Below are 18301 nucleotides of genomic sequence, written 5' to 3'. Positions count from 1 at the left end.
GTTCTGGATGTAGGTGATGAGATAGTCGAGGATCCCAAGTGTTCACCTTCCTTCTTCACCCCAAACTCATCTGTGCCCTTTCCCTTCTTAAGGGCTCAGCACTGGTGTCCAAGCAGGACAATAAACCTCAAACCCATAAGCCAACACTCCTCTCCCACCAGATTTCTCCCCTTCATCCCTTATTACTCTTTTTGTTCCACTACCCTTCCATTTCGAGATACAAAGCTAACTCCCTGCAGGTGGGAAGGATTTTGGACCATTGTTGACACCAGGCAGCTGTTGATAAAAGAGATGCCAACATTTTATTATGTGTTCTCCTACCACCTACTTTACCACTGACTCCTTCTTTTGTGTCAATCTTCATTTCCCTGATTTTTCTCCTGTAAGTTTCATCTGTGGACTGATCAGTGACTAACCTCCTCACAGCTTTGGAATGACTCATGAGGGCAAAAGATGATGAAGACTTCACTCCTTCCTGGAACTTTCTGGAAGGGGGTGTTCAGTACTAGCTGATTCCATTGTATATATTCTTGCCTCCTTTTTCATAGATTAATTGACCATAAGTGCATGGGCCACCATCTTTTTCTTAATCACCAGTAAGCAGGGACTCAGGGGTTCTGTCACTGGGAAGGGCTCTATATAGGTCTGTTCAGTTTCAAGACCAGTCTCCTCAAGGAGGCATTCAGATTATCCCTGGGTCGCCAATGATGAGGTGAAAATTGTCCACTCAGGCAAAGCCTCCTGTGGCCAATGCCTTGGCGAGTGGATCCTCACAAAGAGATAGTGTGTCAAACTGACAGTCCCAGCTCACCCATATTTATAGCACATTATCTCCAAGACCAGATATTCATTTTGGGAGGGGGAGAGTTTCTAATGCCAACTGTGTCACCTCAGGTCAGCTTGGCAGGAGATCCCCAAAATGTCTGCCTCTTCTTATCAGCATGCATGGATCAGTCGTGGCTTAGTTACAGCAATGACTGAAAGTGAAGCCTCAGAAAAAAAAAAAAAAAGTGAAGGCTCCTAAGACATGGAGTCAGCCTCCAGACAAGGCTTTATTTCATGCTTGATGGAACTGACACACATACCTCAAAAGGCTCCTTCCAATTGTATAATTTATATACACATCACATCAGAAATCACACACATCACAAAAGGAGTCAATATTGGAGTTAAGAACATAGGATGATAGAAACCCAAGTTACATTAGTTATTTAGATCAGACCACAATGTGGCATGTAAATGGGAGGGAGGAGATTCAGGAGAGATAGTCCCACTGACAAGTGTGAGATGAGGTGCAGATAAACTCCCCTATTAAGCCAAGCACAGAAGATATGTGTCATTTTCTTGAAATCACATCTTAGAAGAGTAGATTCTGGATTATTCACCCTATCAATTACTGATGAGCTGTGGAAATGAGCTGACCACCGTATCATGAATCTCTGTGGATAAATCTAACAAACATGTTACAGAATCTAGTCAGAAAAATGCATACATGGGCTTCCCTGGTGGCACAGTTGTTGAGAGTCCGCCTGCCAATGCAGGGGACACGGGTTCATGCCCTAGTCTGGGAGGATCCCATATGCCACGGAGCAGCTGGGCCCGTGAGCCATGGCCGTTGGGCCTGCGCGTCCAGAGCCTGTGCTCCGCAGCGGGAGAGGCCACAGCTGTGAGAGGCCCGCGCATCGCCAAAAAAAAAAAAAAAAAAAAAAAGCATACACTATGATACAATCTATGGAAAATTCAGAATTTGACAATAAAAGACAGTCTATCGATTAGGGAAGTATAGAATAGATAAGCAGTAAAACTATAAAGACATCAAAAGAATGATTATCAAAATGTCAGGTGTGGGGACTTCCTTGGCGGTCCAGTGGTGAAGACTCCATACTTCCACTGCAGGGGTCGCAGGTTAGATCCCTGGTTGGGGAACTAAGATCCCACATGCCATGCGTTGTGGCCAAAAAATTAAAAAAAAGAAAATGTCAGGTGAGCTCTAGGGGCCCAGAGGAACATGTAAATGTAACAAGGGACAGGGGATGCCTAAAAAAAATTACACGAGGTGAGTTTTATAGGTGTGGTCTTTGTAAAAGAAAAAAACAATTTATACATCTCATATGAACATCCCACTGAATGTATGACAGTTTTTAAAATTAAAAAAGCTAGGTAGACAGTTTGTTTATTTTTATTTTTTTGCATTTAAAAAAATTTATTTTTTAAAATTTATTTTTGGCTGCATTTGGGTCTTCGTTGCTGTGCGTGGGCTTTCTCTAGTTGCGGCAAGTGGGGACTACTCTTCTTTGTGGTGCGCGGGCTTCTCATTGCAGTGGCTTCTCTTGTTGTGGAGCACGGGCTTTAGGCACGAGGGCTTCAGTAGTTGTGGTGCATGGGCTCAGTAGTTGTGGTTCGCAGGCTCCAGAGCGCAGGCTCAGTAGTTGTGGCACACGGGTTTAGTTGCTCTGCAGCATGTGGGATCTTCCTGGACCAGGGCTCGAACTGTGTCCCCTGCATTGGCAGGCGTATTCTTAACCACTGCACCACCAGGGAAGTCCCTATTTTTTTGTATTTTTAAAGTTTACTTTATCTGTTTATACACAACTTTGTTCCAGAAATTGTTTAAGGTGGCTTAAAATCCACAAAATAAACCAAGGAATTAGTAACAGAAGAACCAGGAATAAAACATGTACAAAATGCTTATACGATTCTACTCGTTTACTCTGGGTGGACCACAAATTTGGCTCTAAGCTTTTTAGCAGGCAGTTAGAAGATGAAACTTAATTAGTTACATCATTTACAGTGTCCATAAAACAAAAACACCCAATTACCCAAGCAAAGCACTGTTATTCCTAATATTAAGACCAGAAAGAAATTTCTCAAGAGGCTTCATAAAGAGATCAGTGTATGATGTAATAATCAGTGTTCTCAATAGCAACCTAATGGGAGACTCAGAGATGAACTTCTCAGGGCTCTTTCTTCAATACATGCAGATGGCATCACACCAACTTGAAAATCAGGAAAAGCAATTTTGTCATGAGTTTGAGGGTTGAGAGATGAACACAATATGATCCGGTCAAGGTACTCAGCTCTCTGCTCAGCAAAACCACACTTAAATTTTAGAAAACCAGAGTTGAATCCAGTACCCAGAATGACTCCAGAGAAGTCATGAAAACCCTAAAATTCTGTGTAACATTTTTTTTCTTTTTGGCTACACCGCGACTTGTGGGGTCTTAGCTCTCCAACCAGGGATTGAACCTGGGCCCAGGGCAGTGAAAGCACAGACTCCTAACCACTGGACCACCAGGGAATCCCCTATACAACCTCTTCAGAATAGGTGTATTTATTCTTCTTGACAGAAAACATAGTTTATCAGATACTCTATGTACCCAGTTGGTACCCAAAAGTTAGGACCCATTTCTTTAGACAATCTTGAGAATTAAACAAACTACAAATCATTAATACTATTCAGATACTTTTTTTTTAAAATCACAGCCTAGCTTTTTTTCCCCTCTGCAAAAGAACATTCTTTGTTTCTATTTGGCACCACGGCTCAGGTGAAGGTTTCAGGGTGGTTAAAAACTTGCTTCCTGGCTGAAGGAAGAGGCTCGGGCAGAGATCTCGAGGAGGGCAGAGGCAGAGGGGTCCCGCAGAGGCCGCTGGGCTCCGGAGGCTCCTAGTCATGCTTGCAGGACAGCCTTTGGAAGACACTTGCCCAGCCCAGCCTGGGGGCCAGCCATCCTGTGCAGGTTGGTCAGATGGTGGCCCATCTTCTTGAGAAGCTTCGTCTCCTCTTCCAGGAAGCGGCTCTCCAGGAACTCACAGAGCTGGGCGTCTGCGGCTCACAGAACCCAGGGCATGCAGATCCAAGAGGGCCTGGTTCAGGCTCTTCTCCAGGGTTATGGCGGCCTCCATGGGTCCACGCTGGCACTCCTCTCGTTCGGGGACAGCTTTTGCCCGTCCTGGACCAGGGTGCAGCTGCCCCACTGCTTCCACATCTTCAAGAGAAGCTGGGCACCTTTGCGCTTCTCCTCAGCCAACTCCCGAAAGAAGAAGCCCACACCCTCCAGAGCCACCTCGTCAGCTTCAGAGTAGAAGGTCAGGGAGAGGTAGGTGGATGAGGCCTGCAGGTGCGGGTTGATCAGGCGGCTGACGGCAGCCTCCACCTCGGCATAAGAATTCTGCTAGATCTGGGTGCTCATGGTTAGTCAGCGGTGAGGAGGACTCTCTCCACAAAGTGTGGTGTGAAGCTGCAACAGTTTTATTTTGTCACAGGAATTGATAAATTGATGATCTCAACAGACTAAAACAGCTTCAAATGGGTGTGGAATTTGAAATAACTTGATTAATGAGAAAAGAACAGACTATTTAATCATTTAGTTTAGGTAAAATGATTATCTACTGTCTGAAAATGTACCTCAGATTTGTTTTAATCAGGTATGGTAACACAAGACAGACACAAATAATTTTCATGAAGGAAGAAGATTACACACAGATCCCTAGAAACAGAAGGCAGGGCATGCCATGCAGGGCCACATGGGGAAGCACCAAGGTGGATCATGAGGCAGAAGGGGGAGGGGGAAAGCATGTCCCAGAGCCTTTATTGGAATTGTCATGAAAAGGAATGGGTGAGGCTGAGTAGGTACACCGAGTAAGGCTAGGATTGGATACTTTGAATACTGTCGCCAGACTCTGGGCTAAAGGAGTAATCAGTAGGACTCCACAGCTGTTACTCCTTCTGTATGAAATCCACAACTCCATTCCTGAAAGCTGTCGATATTTTGTTTACTCCATAAAGAAGAAAGAGGCCTCCATTCACCTGCAGGAGAGCACTAGAGCAGAGAGCATGGGCTATATTTCTGAGTCTACCTCAGATTGGCTGTGTGGGACTTCAGGAAGCTGCTATGCCTCTCCTGGATTTTGTCACCACATATATTTACAATGAGGCTGACCACAGACAGGGCAAGGTTGTGCATGATCAATGGTAACTGTTGATGGGAAGTGTGTTACTAACCCCAAAGCTAAATTTTGGAGGGTAGGTAACAGGGAAGACAGATCTTTGCCCCTTTGGCCACCGATGTGCTTTTAAAAAATTTTTTGGGTGGCTTCCTTGGTGGCGCAGTGGTTGGGGGTCCGCCTGCCGATGCAGGGGACATGGGTTCGTGCCCCGGTCCGGGAGGATCCCACATGCCGCAGAGCGGCTGGGCCCGTGAGCCATGGCCGCTGAGCCTGCGCGTCCAGAGCCTGTGCCCCACAACGGGAGAGGCCACAACAGTGAGAGGCCCACGTACCGCAAAAAAAAAAAAATTTTTTTGGACGCACTGCGCAGCATGTGGGATCTTATATCCCCAGACCGGGGTGGAACCCACGCCCCCTGCACTGTAAGTGCAGAGTCTTAACAACTAGACTACCGGGGAAGTCCCATACTGGAAGTCCCATTTGTCCACTCAAATTTGCCAAATATAACCTCATTTGTTTTGAAATCACCTTCTGTCTGATGTGTGGAGCATGAGCTGAGGTAGAGCAAGAACTGATGCTGATACAGGGTGGAGGCTGTTTTGTAGTCCAGAAATGTACTGTTGGTAGACCGGCCCAAGGGGGTGGAGTTGAAGGTGTTGAGAAGCAGATGTGACTGGACATGTGGATGGTTGTGATGACAGAGCAAGGCTCAGGCAATGAGAGTTATCCCCCTCAAACACTCTGTATCTGTGGGCCAGCAGGGCTTTTCCTGTTCTGGTTTCTTGGTCAGTGCCCAGGAAAAACATGTTTAGGGAATAAATAAAGCTGAAGGCTAATATTTCTGGAACAAGAAAAAAGGCAAGACTTATCCCTGTCCTCATGTCAGTTACCTGGGCTGTTGAATTTTCCATGACCTCATTTCTCCAACACAGAAGGGGCCAGATAGATGACATTGGATTGGAGGTTTTGTTGGGCAGTGGTTAAAGCTGTGGCTCTGTGGACTCCATTCCCAGATGTGCTACTTAACAGCCATAACTGAGAGTAAGTCATAGACCCTTTGCTGCCTCAGTTTCCTCATATTAACCTAGGTGACAAATCCACCTCATAGGACTAGTCCCGTTTCTTTTACTACTGTTTTTACCATTCTATTGATCATTTATATTCCAAATTTTTCCTTTTCTAGTTTGAAAAGTATATTCTGGTTGCATTTATTATATTTAAGCTAAAAATTGCAAAAGCTTATTTAATACATTAGAGTATAGGGTTAGAAATAAATTTATTCCTGATTGGAAATATAAGGGATTCAGAACATTAAGCAACTAGCCTCCTCTCAATGTATATGTTCTGAGGTTATACATGGAATTCCATCACTTTAACTCTATAAGGAGACATATTCATGTTTTACACAGATAACGAGCAGTTATTTTAATCAAAAGATGCACACTTCTCTCAATCCTCATTCCAACTCTCTTTGCAGACTTTTCATCTGGATCAGCCTTCTTTGTACTTGAATATTATTTTCAGTTCAGAAAATTATGTTTAGAATTTTATTTTCTGTGGGTTTGTTTTCCATTACAGTCGTCATGTTTATCCTCAAATAGTCTTACATCACACTTTCTTAAAAGGCATTTTTACTGTGTATAGAAATTTCGTATGGTAGTTATTTCTTCTGCACAGAAACAATTCTTATTGTCCTTCTAATTGACAAGTGGCATTTGGTAAATTACCTTTGTCCATGGAAAATAATCAATAAACAACCTACAATGGGAATAGAAAAGAGGTTTTTTTGATCCAAACTGAGGACTATAGCCCAGGAGACAGCTTCTCAGATTACTCTGAGGAACTGCTCTAGAGAAGCATGGTTTTGAGCACAGTTTTATATCTTGTTATAACAAGGAACATCAAACAAGTCAGGAATACACTCCTTCAACCTTTCAAAGAAACGAAAACAGATCAGCACATACGCAACTCAGTATGGCCTTGTCACCTGGGAAGAAAGTCTTATGATCAAAGGAGTACTAGCATTGGCATCCCTGGAAGGGAGGCCTTTAATCTTTATCTCTAAAATGGACATTCCTTACTTCTGGTCAATGTGCCTTTTTCTTTAATAATTAAAGCAGATGTACAGTGCATATTTGGCCACAAACAGGCTGTTTTGGTTAGCCTGAAGTTCAAGTTAAATTATATATAAACCAGAATGACTTCCCCATACCTTAAGAAGTGAACATTTCTTCCGTTACTTTTCTTTTCAGGTCTTTGTAAAATACCTAAAAGGAATTGAATACATCTGTGTATACAGAGTGAAATATTTCTGTAATAGGGGCGGGGTAGGCACTAGTTATAGCAGCCCCCCTCAGCCGTTGGTCAGCACCGCAGTGGGCCCCTTCCCCTCTTTTATAAAAGGAGCCGGAATCCGGACTGAGGGATGATGGATTTTTTTGAGATACCAGTCTGCCTTATTCTGGGTCTGCTGGCTTTCCGATTAAAGTTATCCCTTGCTCCAAAAGCTCGTCTCCCAATTGATTGGCCTGTCGTGAGGCGAGCAGAACGAGCGTGGGCTCGGTGACATTTCTTGTAAAAAGTATTACTCACTGGGTTAGACACAATCACTGATTATAAAGGCAAGAGAAATATTTTCTGAGGTAACCAGAGACACCAGCATTGTCTACCTGTTCAACATTGTCCCACATCCCTATTGCACTTAACGTGGTGCCCGTGTCTGTAGTCTCTGCTCTTGTTCCTGATTCTAAATGCTGAGGCCCACACAACAAACCCAAGTGCTTCGCGCTACGCTGTGTATATTTGATAACAAATACTATTTATTAGCTTCCAGCTATGGAGGTCTGAGCGACATTAGTATATGGTGTGTGCATTTGATTTTTCTGGTGAGCATTCCCTATGTAAAGAAGCCCCAAATAATATGTTTCTGAACATTTTTGTTATGTATTACAGAGTACACTCACCGGAAATATGGGTGCGTCTCCTTTAAGAGGAAGCAACGCTCCGCCTAATCCTCAAACTAAACGATGCAATTTCTAGGCTCCGCTAGCTAGATGGCTCCGCCTTTGACCTGGAGGTGGCGCGGAAGTCCCACTCCATCGTTGGTGCTGTGGGAACTACATTACCTAGGAGTCCTGGCCACTCTGGGCCAATGAAGGCCCAGTAAAGGGGCGTTTCCGTTCGTATGGAGGACGCCGGGGCGGGACTTCCTTTTCCGTTGTTGGGCGGACATGTTCTTTGCTTTCGGATTAATGCACCGAGTCAATCTCTGGAACGCGGCGTCACACCCGAGGTGACAGGACAGGGAAAACGCGAGAGGCGTTGTCTGCGCTAAACAGAGACGGACCTGAGGATCGGCAGTGGCACCGCTCAGGTGACCCGGCCGCCGGAGCCCGGGACCTCGCACCTGTCGCTCTCCAGCTACTCCCCTCCCCCTCGCCCTCCCCGATCCTCAGGTGCCGATGGCGGCCGCCCTGCTGACGGACCCGGCGCAGGTGGGTGCTGCACCCCTGGGTTGTTCCCCCGACCTCCATCTCTGAATCCTGAAGCCTCGAATGAGGGACGCCTCAGGTCCCTGCAGCTCAGGATCATGTGTCCAGACAGTGGGGGCTCTCTTGGTCGGGTCCCATTTCTGACAGCCAACATGATGGGATGTGGAAAGATGTTACAGGCGAGGGGCCAGCATGTGCAGAGGCTTGGAGGTGCGACACAGCCGGAGCATTTGGGAAATCTAGGGCCTTTGGTGTCTGAAAAGATCAAGAGTTCGAGCAGCTGTGCCTCAATTCTCAGGGTGATGGGAGCTACGGAAGATTCTGAACAGAGAGGCAATATCTGATGGTTTCAAAAGTATTCCGTAGACTGCCCAGGTGTGTACAGACTTGAGGTGAGGGTGCGGACAGTGGGCCCCAGAAAGGTTGAGACATAGTCCAAGGCAACACAGCTAGACTGAGGCTCAGAGGACAGACGGCCCCAGGTCTGTGGCAGGGCAGGAGTAGAAGATAGGCCTGAGCCCTTGGGCCTCTTTCATGGTTGCTTGTCTCTCATAGTCTCCCTCTTACCACAGGTTCCCCTGATCTCAGTAGTAATTATGGGCTTTATACAGGTGAGGGAAGGATGTCCAGGCTCTCATCGATTCCACCCCCACCCATGAGGGCTTCAGGATTGTGGTGTCATAGAACACTTTACTTTTTTAAAAATAAATTTATTTATTTTTGGCTGCGTTGGATCTTCGTTACTGTGCGCGGGCTTTCTCTAGTTGCGGTGAGCGGGGGCTACTCTTGGTTGTGGTGCGCAGGCTTCTCACTGCAGTGGCTTCTCGTTGCAGAGCACAGGCTCTAGGCATGCGGGTTTCAGTAGTTGTGGTGCGCGGGCTCAGTAGTTGTGGCTCACGGGCTCTAGAGCGCAGGCTCAGTAGTTGTGGTGCGTGGGCTTAGTTGCTCTGCGGCATGTGGGATCTTCCCGGACCAGGGCTCAGACCCATGTCCCCTGCATTGGTAGGCGGATTCTTAACCACTGCACCACCAGGAAAGTCCCGAACACTTTACTTGTACTCTCCCAGCTCTTGTGTCTGAGGACCCTGGAGAAACGCCAAGCCCAGGGTTCTGGGTCTAGACCAGGGGTTACATGCAAGGGTTCCCGTTTTCTGGTGACCACTGGAATAAGGTGTGGAAGTTTGTTCCAGGAACAGGAACCAGTGTGTGCAAATACTTGAAGGAGAGATTGAGATGGGAGTTTTCAAGAAACTACAGGTCTCCACCATATCTGGTAGCAATCAAGAGCAGGTGGGCAGGAGTCAGGCCTGAAATGGCCAGCTGACAAGCGAGAACTCTGTTCTGAGGGTGGTGTAGCCATGGTGGGTGTGGAGCAGAGGAGGGAGGTAATCTGATCCAGGTTTTAACAGCCTCTTTCTGGATGCCAAGTGGAGAACAGACTGTGTGTGGTGACGGAAGAGGGAATTAAGATAGAGACAAGGAGACCGGGGAGGAGACTGCTTCAGTATTCCAGGTGAGTGGTAATGGATGGCCCAGAGGGCTGGCTCTGTAGATGGGAAAAGTGACTGGGTCATATTTTCTGATGTGTGAAAGAGACAGCCCCAAGATGTTAGGCCTTATCAGTCAGAAGGGTAGAAGCTCCATCAGCTGAGATGGGCAAATTAGCGGTAGAAGTAACTCTGCATGGGTATCAGGAGTTTATTTGTGGCCATGTGAAGAGTCTGAGATGTTCCAGAAAACACTGAGTGGAGGTGTCAAGTGAGCTGCTGGACACAGGGCTGAAGTCCTGTGGAGGGACTCAGGATGGAGAACATCCAAAAAGCAGAAGATGGTGTGTACCTAGGTCTACAAGGGAGAATCTACATATCACAACGGCATTGCAGTTAATGAGCCAGGAAGGTGATGGTGGAGGCCAACAACTGAGTGGGGAGCCAAGAGTTGTGAGATTGAGAGTGATCCAAAAGACTGGTGTGCATGTGGCAAAGGAGTATGAACTGATGGCCCTTGGTCCCTGGTGTTGGGGACTTATGGGAGAAAGATGAGCCCAACTTTGGTTGTCTGGTAAGCATGGTCTTAGCAACTCCAGGAGAACTGGCTGGAAGGACATGGGTGGGGATGCGGTGCGGCCCCACATGCCAGCCCCAGAGCTTAGATGGCGCCTTTCTGCCCACCTGCCTGTTGTTGGTGTGGGTAGACACCATGATCAAAGGGACCTTAAGGAGAGAGCAGACATATGTGGCACCTGGCCCTGGTATTTCTAATGAGTTGATGACCTAGGTCGGAAGGAATGCTGAAGGGAGCTCTGTGGGGGCAAGATGGGGGTCCTTAGGAGAGAGACTACTCACAGACTCGGCTCTCCCCATTGTGGCAGGGGAAAGTGAACTTTGAGGACGTGTTCGTGTACTTCTCCCAGGAGGAGTGGGGGCTCCTTGATGAGGCTCAGAGGCTCCTGTACCGCGAAGTGATGCTGGAGAACTTTGCCCTTATGGCCTCACTGGGTAAGGCCCTCACATCCCCTGCAGTGTCCTGGACTGGGCTCTCCCCCTTCCCTGTTTCTTCTATCAGAGCCGTAGGCATTACCTCCCTCCCCCGTTCCCTAGGGTAGGTGCTGTGGATGCCAGGTGTGAGCTTTGTGCACTAGCACCTCTGACTTCTGAGCAGTCCCAGTACCTGCTGCCTTGAAGGCTTACATGGATGGATGCAGGCATGAAGTGTCCTGCTGTCACCCAGTGGATCATCTCCAGTTTGTTCTCTCCCTTACTGGGTGCGTCTGTCCAGATCCATGCCATCCCTGTGCCCCAGGTTCTACCCCCTTCCTCTTGCTGACATTTCTAGTAGCCTGCCTTTGTCAGGAATTGCAAGGACCAGTATGATCACTACTTGTTGGGACTGCTAGGCTATTCCTGCAAGACACTTCTTCAGAGTTATTTTTATAGTATTTAGTTGTGTTCTCTGAGGGGTGGGTCACCCAGACCAGTGCTGGCCATTTACCTGTCTTTTCCTTAGGATATGCATCTTCCATGTTCCATGGGATTGCCCCACTGGAGCTGGACAGTGAGCCCTGGCTATCTGAGTGGGCCAACATGACTCCAGCCGTGACCAGAGAGGCTCAGGGTGGGGGTGGCCCTGGTGGGTCGGAGCTGGGGAAAGGTGTGATGTCGGGCTGGGTTCTAATCATTCCCCAACCTCTCTGTGCCCACAGTTGTTTGAGTGCCAAGGCCAATGGCCACACTTCATTCTTATCTTTACTTTCCCATTTACATACTTATCTTTTATGTTCTGACTTTTAGCCTTTGACTGTTCCCCACCTCTGCCCACATCTCAGCTGTTCCTCTCCACTGCTTTCCAAAACTGGCTTATATGCTTAATGTGTCATGAAATGTGCACATACCTCAAATAATTCTTAAATACCACCTAGTCTATTTGATTGTAGCTATTCAGGGAACACACCCTTCTGTACATCTCCCTAGCAGCCAAGGCCTTGCTAAAATCCATTTGTGGATGACTTCATTAGACACCCTGTTCTTCCTAGGCTGTTCCCCACATTTGTGTCCTCTTCCCATCAAGGCCACTTCCATCCTGTGACCTTTAGATGCCAACTACTGCATAGCAGCCCTTTACTCAACTTGAGCTCTGACCTCTTGTCTGATAGCAGACCTTCATGTTAGTTCTGATAGATACACATTTGTAATGAGACTGCCCCTTCCCACCAGTATCAATGTGTCCTTCACCAGCATTTGTCTGCTTTCAGGTTGTTCGCATGGAATGGAGGAGGAGGAGATACATTTTGAGCAGAGCGTTTCTGTAAAAGGAGTGTCACAGGTCACGATTCCTAAGACGATTCCGTCTTCCCAGAAGGCCCACCCCTGTGAGACATGTGGCCCGATCTTGAAAGATGTTTTGTACTTGGCTGAGCACCAGGAAACACACCCTGGGCAAAAACCATACATGTGTGTGGCATGTGGGAAACAACTCTGTTTCAGTGCAAACCTTCACCACCAGAAGCAGCACAGTGGAGAGAAACACTGCAGAAGGGATAAGGGTAGGGCCTTTCTTGTGAACAGCTGCTCTGTCCAATCATTGGACATTCCCTTTACCACAGGGGAGGGTTGTAAGGACTTCCCAACTAGCTCAAGCATATTCCAGCACCATGCTCCTCTTAGTAAGTGGAAGCCACAAAGTAACACCAAGTGTGCAGAGGCCTCTCACAGTGGACAAAGGCATTACAAGTGCAATGAATGTGGGAAAGCCTTCAGCCGCAAAGACTCACTTGTTCAGCACCAGAGAGTCCACACTGGAGAAAGGCCTTATGAGTGCAGTGAGTGTGGGAAAACCTTCAGCCGCAAACCCATACTTGCGCAGCACCAGAGGATCCACACTGGAGAAATGCCTTACGAGTGTGGCATATGTGGGAAAGTTTTTAACCATAGCTCTAACCTTATTGTACACCAGAGAGTCCATACTGGAGCAAGGCCTTACAAATGCAGTGAATGTGGGAAAGCCTACAGTCACAAATCCACACTTGTTCAGCATGAGAGTATCCATACTGGAGAAAGGCCTTATGAGTGCAGCGAATGTGGGAAATACTTTGGTCACAAATACAGACTCATTAAGCACTGGAGTGTTCATACTGGGACAAGGCCTTATGAGTGCATTGCATGTGGGAAGTTCTTCAGCCAAAGTTCCGACCTTATTGCACACCAGAGAGTTCACAATGGTGAAAAGCCATATGTGTGCAGTGAGTGTGGAAAAGCCTTTAGCCACAAACATGTGCTTGTTCAGCACCATAGAATCCACACTGGAGAAAGACCGTATAAGTGCAGTGAGTGTGGGAAGGCCTTCAGGCAAAGAGCTTCCCTCATCAGACATTGGAAAGTCCATGCTGGAGAAAGGCCTTAGGATAGCAAGGAATATGCCATAGTGGGTGACACCAGAGAGAAGCTCTGAGAGTAGCCTATGTGAGTAGCCATCAGCTGGAAGATGAGTCTCATACATTTGAACTCCCACCCTGAGGAGATGCTTCTGTGTGCCAGCTATATGGGAAGGTTTCTGGAGAAATATTGCACTTCATAACATGCCTTTGTTCACTGTGAGAGGCCTCTGCACACTTGCCAGAAGCATATCACTGCCAGTGTCTCTGAAAGAATCCATATGTCTGTGCAACAGCAGGGTGCCACATTGTGTGTAAGTCACCCCAGAGTGCTTTGATGGGCAAGATCTCTGCTCTTCCTCCCTTCCTTGGAGGGAATCATCGGTAGCCTGAGCCCATTGAAGATCCTCACTCCTTCCTGCCCCCCTACTGGTTAAGCGTGAATGTGACCCAATTTTGGCCAGAAGAACGTAAGCTTTGTTCTGCTGGCTGCTTGCAGAGATTTCCATTTTTCAGACTTTATTGGTCTCATGTGGCACTTGTGATGGATTTGTCCAGCCCCTAAGTCACCTAACTTGGGAATTGTCTGACTCATATTATTCTGGGTTTGCAACAAATACCTTAGTTTTTAACTACGTTGAATCCTGGGGATTCTGTTCACTTTGTGGGTTGAGTTGAGAACAGAATTGGGCTCTGCCAGCCTGAAAGAATGAACAGCTTGTGTGAGAGGTCCAACTGTTGTGTCTCAGTGGTATTTGCAGAATGGTGAAGAAAGAACAGCTCTTATTCTAGTTTCAGCCTAATTTGCATTGCTACTCAAGGCCTCCTAGGAAAGAATACCAATCTTTGCAGGCCTAATTGTGTGTCCTGTATGCCAAGATGATTTGTGTGACCAAGGTCTTCTTGAGCAATGGGCATTTGTCATGACAACTTCTGATGTGCCTGGGAGCAGCATGAATTGGGTCCCTTGTTCCCAGGGAATGCTTCATATTCCCCAGCCTTCTTTAGGAGAGTTTGATTCCCTGGGACCTACCAGCATCCCTGAAATCTATTATTTGGTAGGCAGATGTCACTGTCCCCTAAAAGGACATCTGATAAATAGGAAGTTGGGAGACTATAGCCAACTATAGGGAATATAACTCTTCTAAAGGCATACCCACAAATGTTTCTATCACTGTGACTTTGGTATGAGGGTTTATGGAACTTCTCAGGACTCATATTTGTGTCTCATAATCTTACAGCTACAGTTACAGTCTGAGCAATCTAAACATTTTCTGCAATTAATTGCACATATTTATAGTGTATAATTTGATACATTTTGATACATGTTTTCACCTTTGAAACAAAGTTTCCTGATTCCTTTTATAATATCTCTTGCCCTCACCCATTCCCAGGCAACCACTCATCTTGCTTTCTGTCATTATAGATCTGTTTGGATTTCCTAGAATTTTAAATGTGTGTGTGTATAGAATAATTTAAAAGGTACTAGTATGTATATGGCTTTTCAAACTATGCATAATTATGTTGTGATTTATCAGTGTTCTGTGTATCAGTAATTCATTCTTTTTCATCCATACTTTTGCTTAAAGTATTAAAGAAACAGTTCCAAAGCAAGTGACCCAGGAGAGAACTCACAGGAATGAAGCCACAGTATCTGTGGCTCATAACCTTCACCTGGAAGTGATGTGCCATCGTTTTTGACTTACTCTGTGGGTAACACAGACTAATCCTGGTTCAGGGTGGAAGGGGACTCACTTCACAACAGTGAAAATACAAAGAGGTAGGGATTTGTGGGAGCATTTCTTGAATACTGGTGACCACAATCATAGTTGTTTTTCTTTCTTTTACCTTTTTAGTCTTTTAATGAGGAATCATATTGACTGATTTCAAAAGTTAAACCAACCTTGCATTTCTGAGGTAAACCCTATTTGGTCATAATGTACTACTCTTTTATGCATTGTTGAATTTTATATGCTGGTTTTCTTTTTTTTTTTTTTTTAAGATTTTTGCATCTATGCTCATGAGGGATGTTAGTCTCTAATCTTTTTAATGCATGAGTTTGGTTGCTGTCAGTGTAATGCTGGCTTTACATAATATGTTGGTTAAGTGTCCCCTGCTCTTCAATTTTCTGGAAGAGTTTGTGAAGAATTGACATTATTTCTTTCTTAATTGTTTGGTGGAATTCACTGGTGAAGTATTTGGGCCTGGAGTCTATTTTGTGGGAAGGTTTCTAACTATAAATTTAATTTCCATAGTGAACATAGGTTTATAGAATTTATCTTTTTTTTCCCCCTACAGTGAGCTTTGGTGATTTGTATCTTTCTCAAAGAGTTTGTTTATTTAAGTAGTCAAATTTTTCAAGCTACCCTTTCATTATTTTAGTACCTGTAGAATCTGTAGTGATGCCACCTCTCTTATTCCCGACACTGGTAATGTCTATATTTCTCTTTTTTCTTCATCAGTAGTTTATCAGCTTTATTGATCTTCTGAATGCACTTGATTTCACTGATTTTTCTGTTTTTTCCTGTTCCTTTTTTCCCCCCCATTTTGACTTTTACCATTGCCTTTTGCTTTTATTGTATTTCATTTCTGTTCTTCTCCTACTTTTTAACATAGATCCTGAGATCCTTCATTTGAAACTTTTGGGTTTTTTCCTAACATAGGTGCTAAATTCTAAAAGTCACTGTGTAACAACTGCTTTAGTTGCCTCCCACAAAACTTTATATGTTGTATTTTCATTTTAATTACATTTAAAATCTTTTCTGGTTTCCTTTTAAATTTCTTCTTTGACACATGGTTCTTTTTAGAAGTGTGTTATTTGGGATTTTCCTTATCTTTTTGGTAATTGATTTCTAATTCATTGCAGTCAGAGTATATACTTTATGACTTGAATTATTTACATTTATTGATATTTTCTTTATGGCCCAGAATATGGGTTATCTTGTATTTCATGTTAGCTTAAAATAAATGTATATTGTGTTCTTGTTTGATGGAGAGTTCTACAAATGTCAACTCGGTTAAGACAGTTGACAATGTCTAAGTTTTCTATATCTTTACTGGTGGTGGGTGGGGGGTGGTATTCTGTCAATTATTTGAATAAGGTTGTTGACATCTCTGAATATAAAAATGGATTTGCCTATTTCTCTATCAGGTTTAGTTCTATCAGGTTTTGCTTTGTATATTTTGAAGTCTTTTTATTAGGTGAATAAACATTTCCTACTGTTATGTCCACTTAATGAGTAGACCTCTTTTATCATTAAGAAAGGGTGCTCTTTATCTATAGGAATATTCTTTGCTGTAAAACCTATCTTGTCAGATACTGTTAACGTTGTGTAGTTTTGATTGAACACTCAATTTTGCCTTTTTGGGTACTGAAAATACTTGCATTTCAGTAGATATTCTTGGTATTGTTTAAGTTCCTTGGAAGCAATATGATTTTTGGGATCTTGATTCCAAATATTTTTAGGTTGAATTACTGCAGCATTCATTTTAAGGCTAATTTCTCTCCCCCTACTGAGACACAATCATTCTGTATTCTCTACCTCATGCTTCATAAGGATTCCCATTTAAACTGGTTAGAACAGGTGCTATTCCATTCTCTGCATTAGCCTTGGAAATTGTTTCATTGAATCCTTTTGGGTGTTTCTTTACCCAGCTCTGGTTATTTCCTGCCTGCATGTACAGATTAGTACATGAGGATGTACTAATGTACATGAGGTCATACTTGAGGATGACCCTCTGTATGTTTCTGAAGTTTTCTCTCTCCTGTACTGTGCTCTATTGGACTCCAGACACCTTCGCAGGCCCAGATTCTAAATTTTGTCTCAACTCAGGGTGACTTTTGGGGTCTGACTGGACTCAGCATTTTTGTATTAGGGCCTGGGAATTTCTTTTCATAGTAAGCTGGGACGGCCACGTGACTCACATCGTTTGTCCTCTTTCATAGGTCACTGTTATTTGCTTGATGTCCAGTGTATTAAGAATCAGTTTCATATATGTTATAAATTTTTTTCAAGAAAATCTATGAATTCCCCTAAAGCAGACAGTTTGAATAAATTAGTAGAATTGATAACGCCTCCAAACCACATCAGAAAAAAAAAGAGAAATCACACATTTACAAATATGAGCAAGGAAAGAAGGAATAGCACTAGATGTCTTTGAAACATAATGGGTAATATGTGATTATTTTATTTCATTTTATTTTTTGGCTGCGCCATGCAGCATACAGAATCTCAGTTCCCTGACCGGGAATCAAACCCGTGCCCCCTGCATTGGAAGTGTGGAGTCTTAACCTTTGGACCACCAGGAAAGTCCCTGTGTGATTATTTTATTTTATTTTATTATTATTATTATTTTTGTGGCATGTGGGCCCTTTACTCTTGTGGCCTCTCCCACTGTGGAGCACAGGCCCTGGACGCACAGGCCCAGCGGCCATGGCCCACGGACCCAGCCGCTCTGTGGCATGTGGGATCCTCCTGGACCGGGACACGAACCCACGTCCCCTGCATCGGCAGGCGGACTCCCAACAACTGCGCCACCAGGGAAGCCCCCTGTGTAACTATTTTAAATGACTCTTTCCCAATAAATGGAAATGTGGGGGACAAAAATTCATTGAAAGATACCAACTGACCACGTTCCCTCAAGAAGAAATAGATAATCTTAAAAAACCTTTGTTCATTAAAGACATTTAATTAGTATTTCCAAATTACTAGTAATGGTAATCTACGTTTAAATGTAAGAAGCCCTCTCACTTAAAATTTAAAGCCAAGGTGGTTTCACTAACAAATCCTACCAAATATTTAATGAATAATTAAGATTCCATCAGACTCTTCCAAAAAATAAGTAATAACATATGGGGCACTTCCCAACTAATTTTTAGAAGCCAATATTAACCCTAAGAGCAAAACTAGGTAATGAAATTAAAATTATAGACCAATGTGTGAGCATAGATGCAAAAAATCTTTCACAAAATTTTAGAGAATTAAGTGTGTGT

General features: G+C 44.6%; 1 protein-coding gene across 4 annotated transcripts; it reads left to right on the top strand.

Annotated features, from left to right (window-relative positions):
* The first annotated feature begins 8176 nt into the window (after nt 1-8176).
* LOC101285396 (zinc finger protein 772) lies at nt 8177-16539 on the top strand. Of its 4 annotated transcripts, XM_012538063.3 has the most exons (4): nt 8332-8441; nt 10810-10936; nt 11445-11567; nt 12190-16539. In XM_012538063.3, the coding sequence occupies exons 1-4, from the start codon at nt 8409-8411 to the stop codon at nt 13335-13337; spliced, it is 1431 nt and encodes a 476-aa protein (XP_012393517.1). In that variant the 5' UTR covers nt 8332-8408; the 3' UTR covers nt 13338-16539. The 4 variants fall into 4 exon arrangements, with proteins under 4 accessions (XP_004283303.1, XP_049559263.1, XP_033267770.1 ...); XM_004283255.4 differs by lacking the exon at nt 11445-11567 and having other exon boundaries at nt 8177-8441; XM_049703306.1 differs by lacking the exon at nt 11445-11567 and having other exon boundaries at nt 8177-8813.
* Nucleotides 16540-18301: the final 1762 nt, after the last annotated feature.

The sequence above is a fragment of the Orcinus orca genome, chromosome 20 (genome assembly GCF_937001465.1).
Source record: "Orcinus orca chromosome 20, mOrcOrc1.1, whole genome shotgun sequence".
NCBI lineage: Eukaryota > Metazoa > Chordata > Mammalia > Artiodactyla > Delphinidae > Orcinus > Orcinus orca.
This window is presented reverse-complemented; position numbering and strand designations above follow the sequence as displayed.

Bases quoted from the DNA above. Each gene is read 5' to 3' on its own strand.
- LOC101285396 (XM_012538063.3), top strand. From the start codon at position 8,409: ATGGCGGCCGCCCTGCTGACGGACCCGGCGCAG. The intron at 8,442-10,809 runs GTGGGTGCTGCA...CCATTGTGGCAG, and splicing joins TGCTGACGGACCCGGCGCAG to GGGAAAGTGAACTTTGAGGA. The intron at 10,937-11,444 runs GTAAGGCCCTCA...TCTTTTCCTTAG, and splicing joins TGCCCTTATGGCCTCACTGG to GATATGCATCTTCCATGTTC.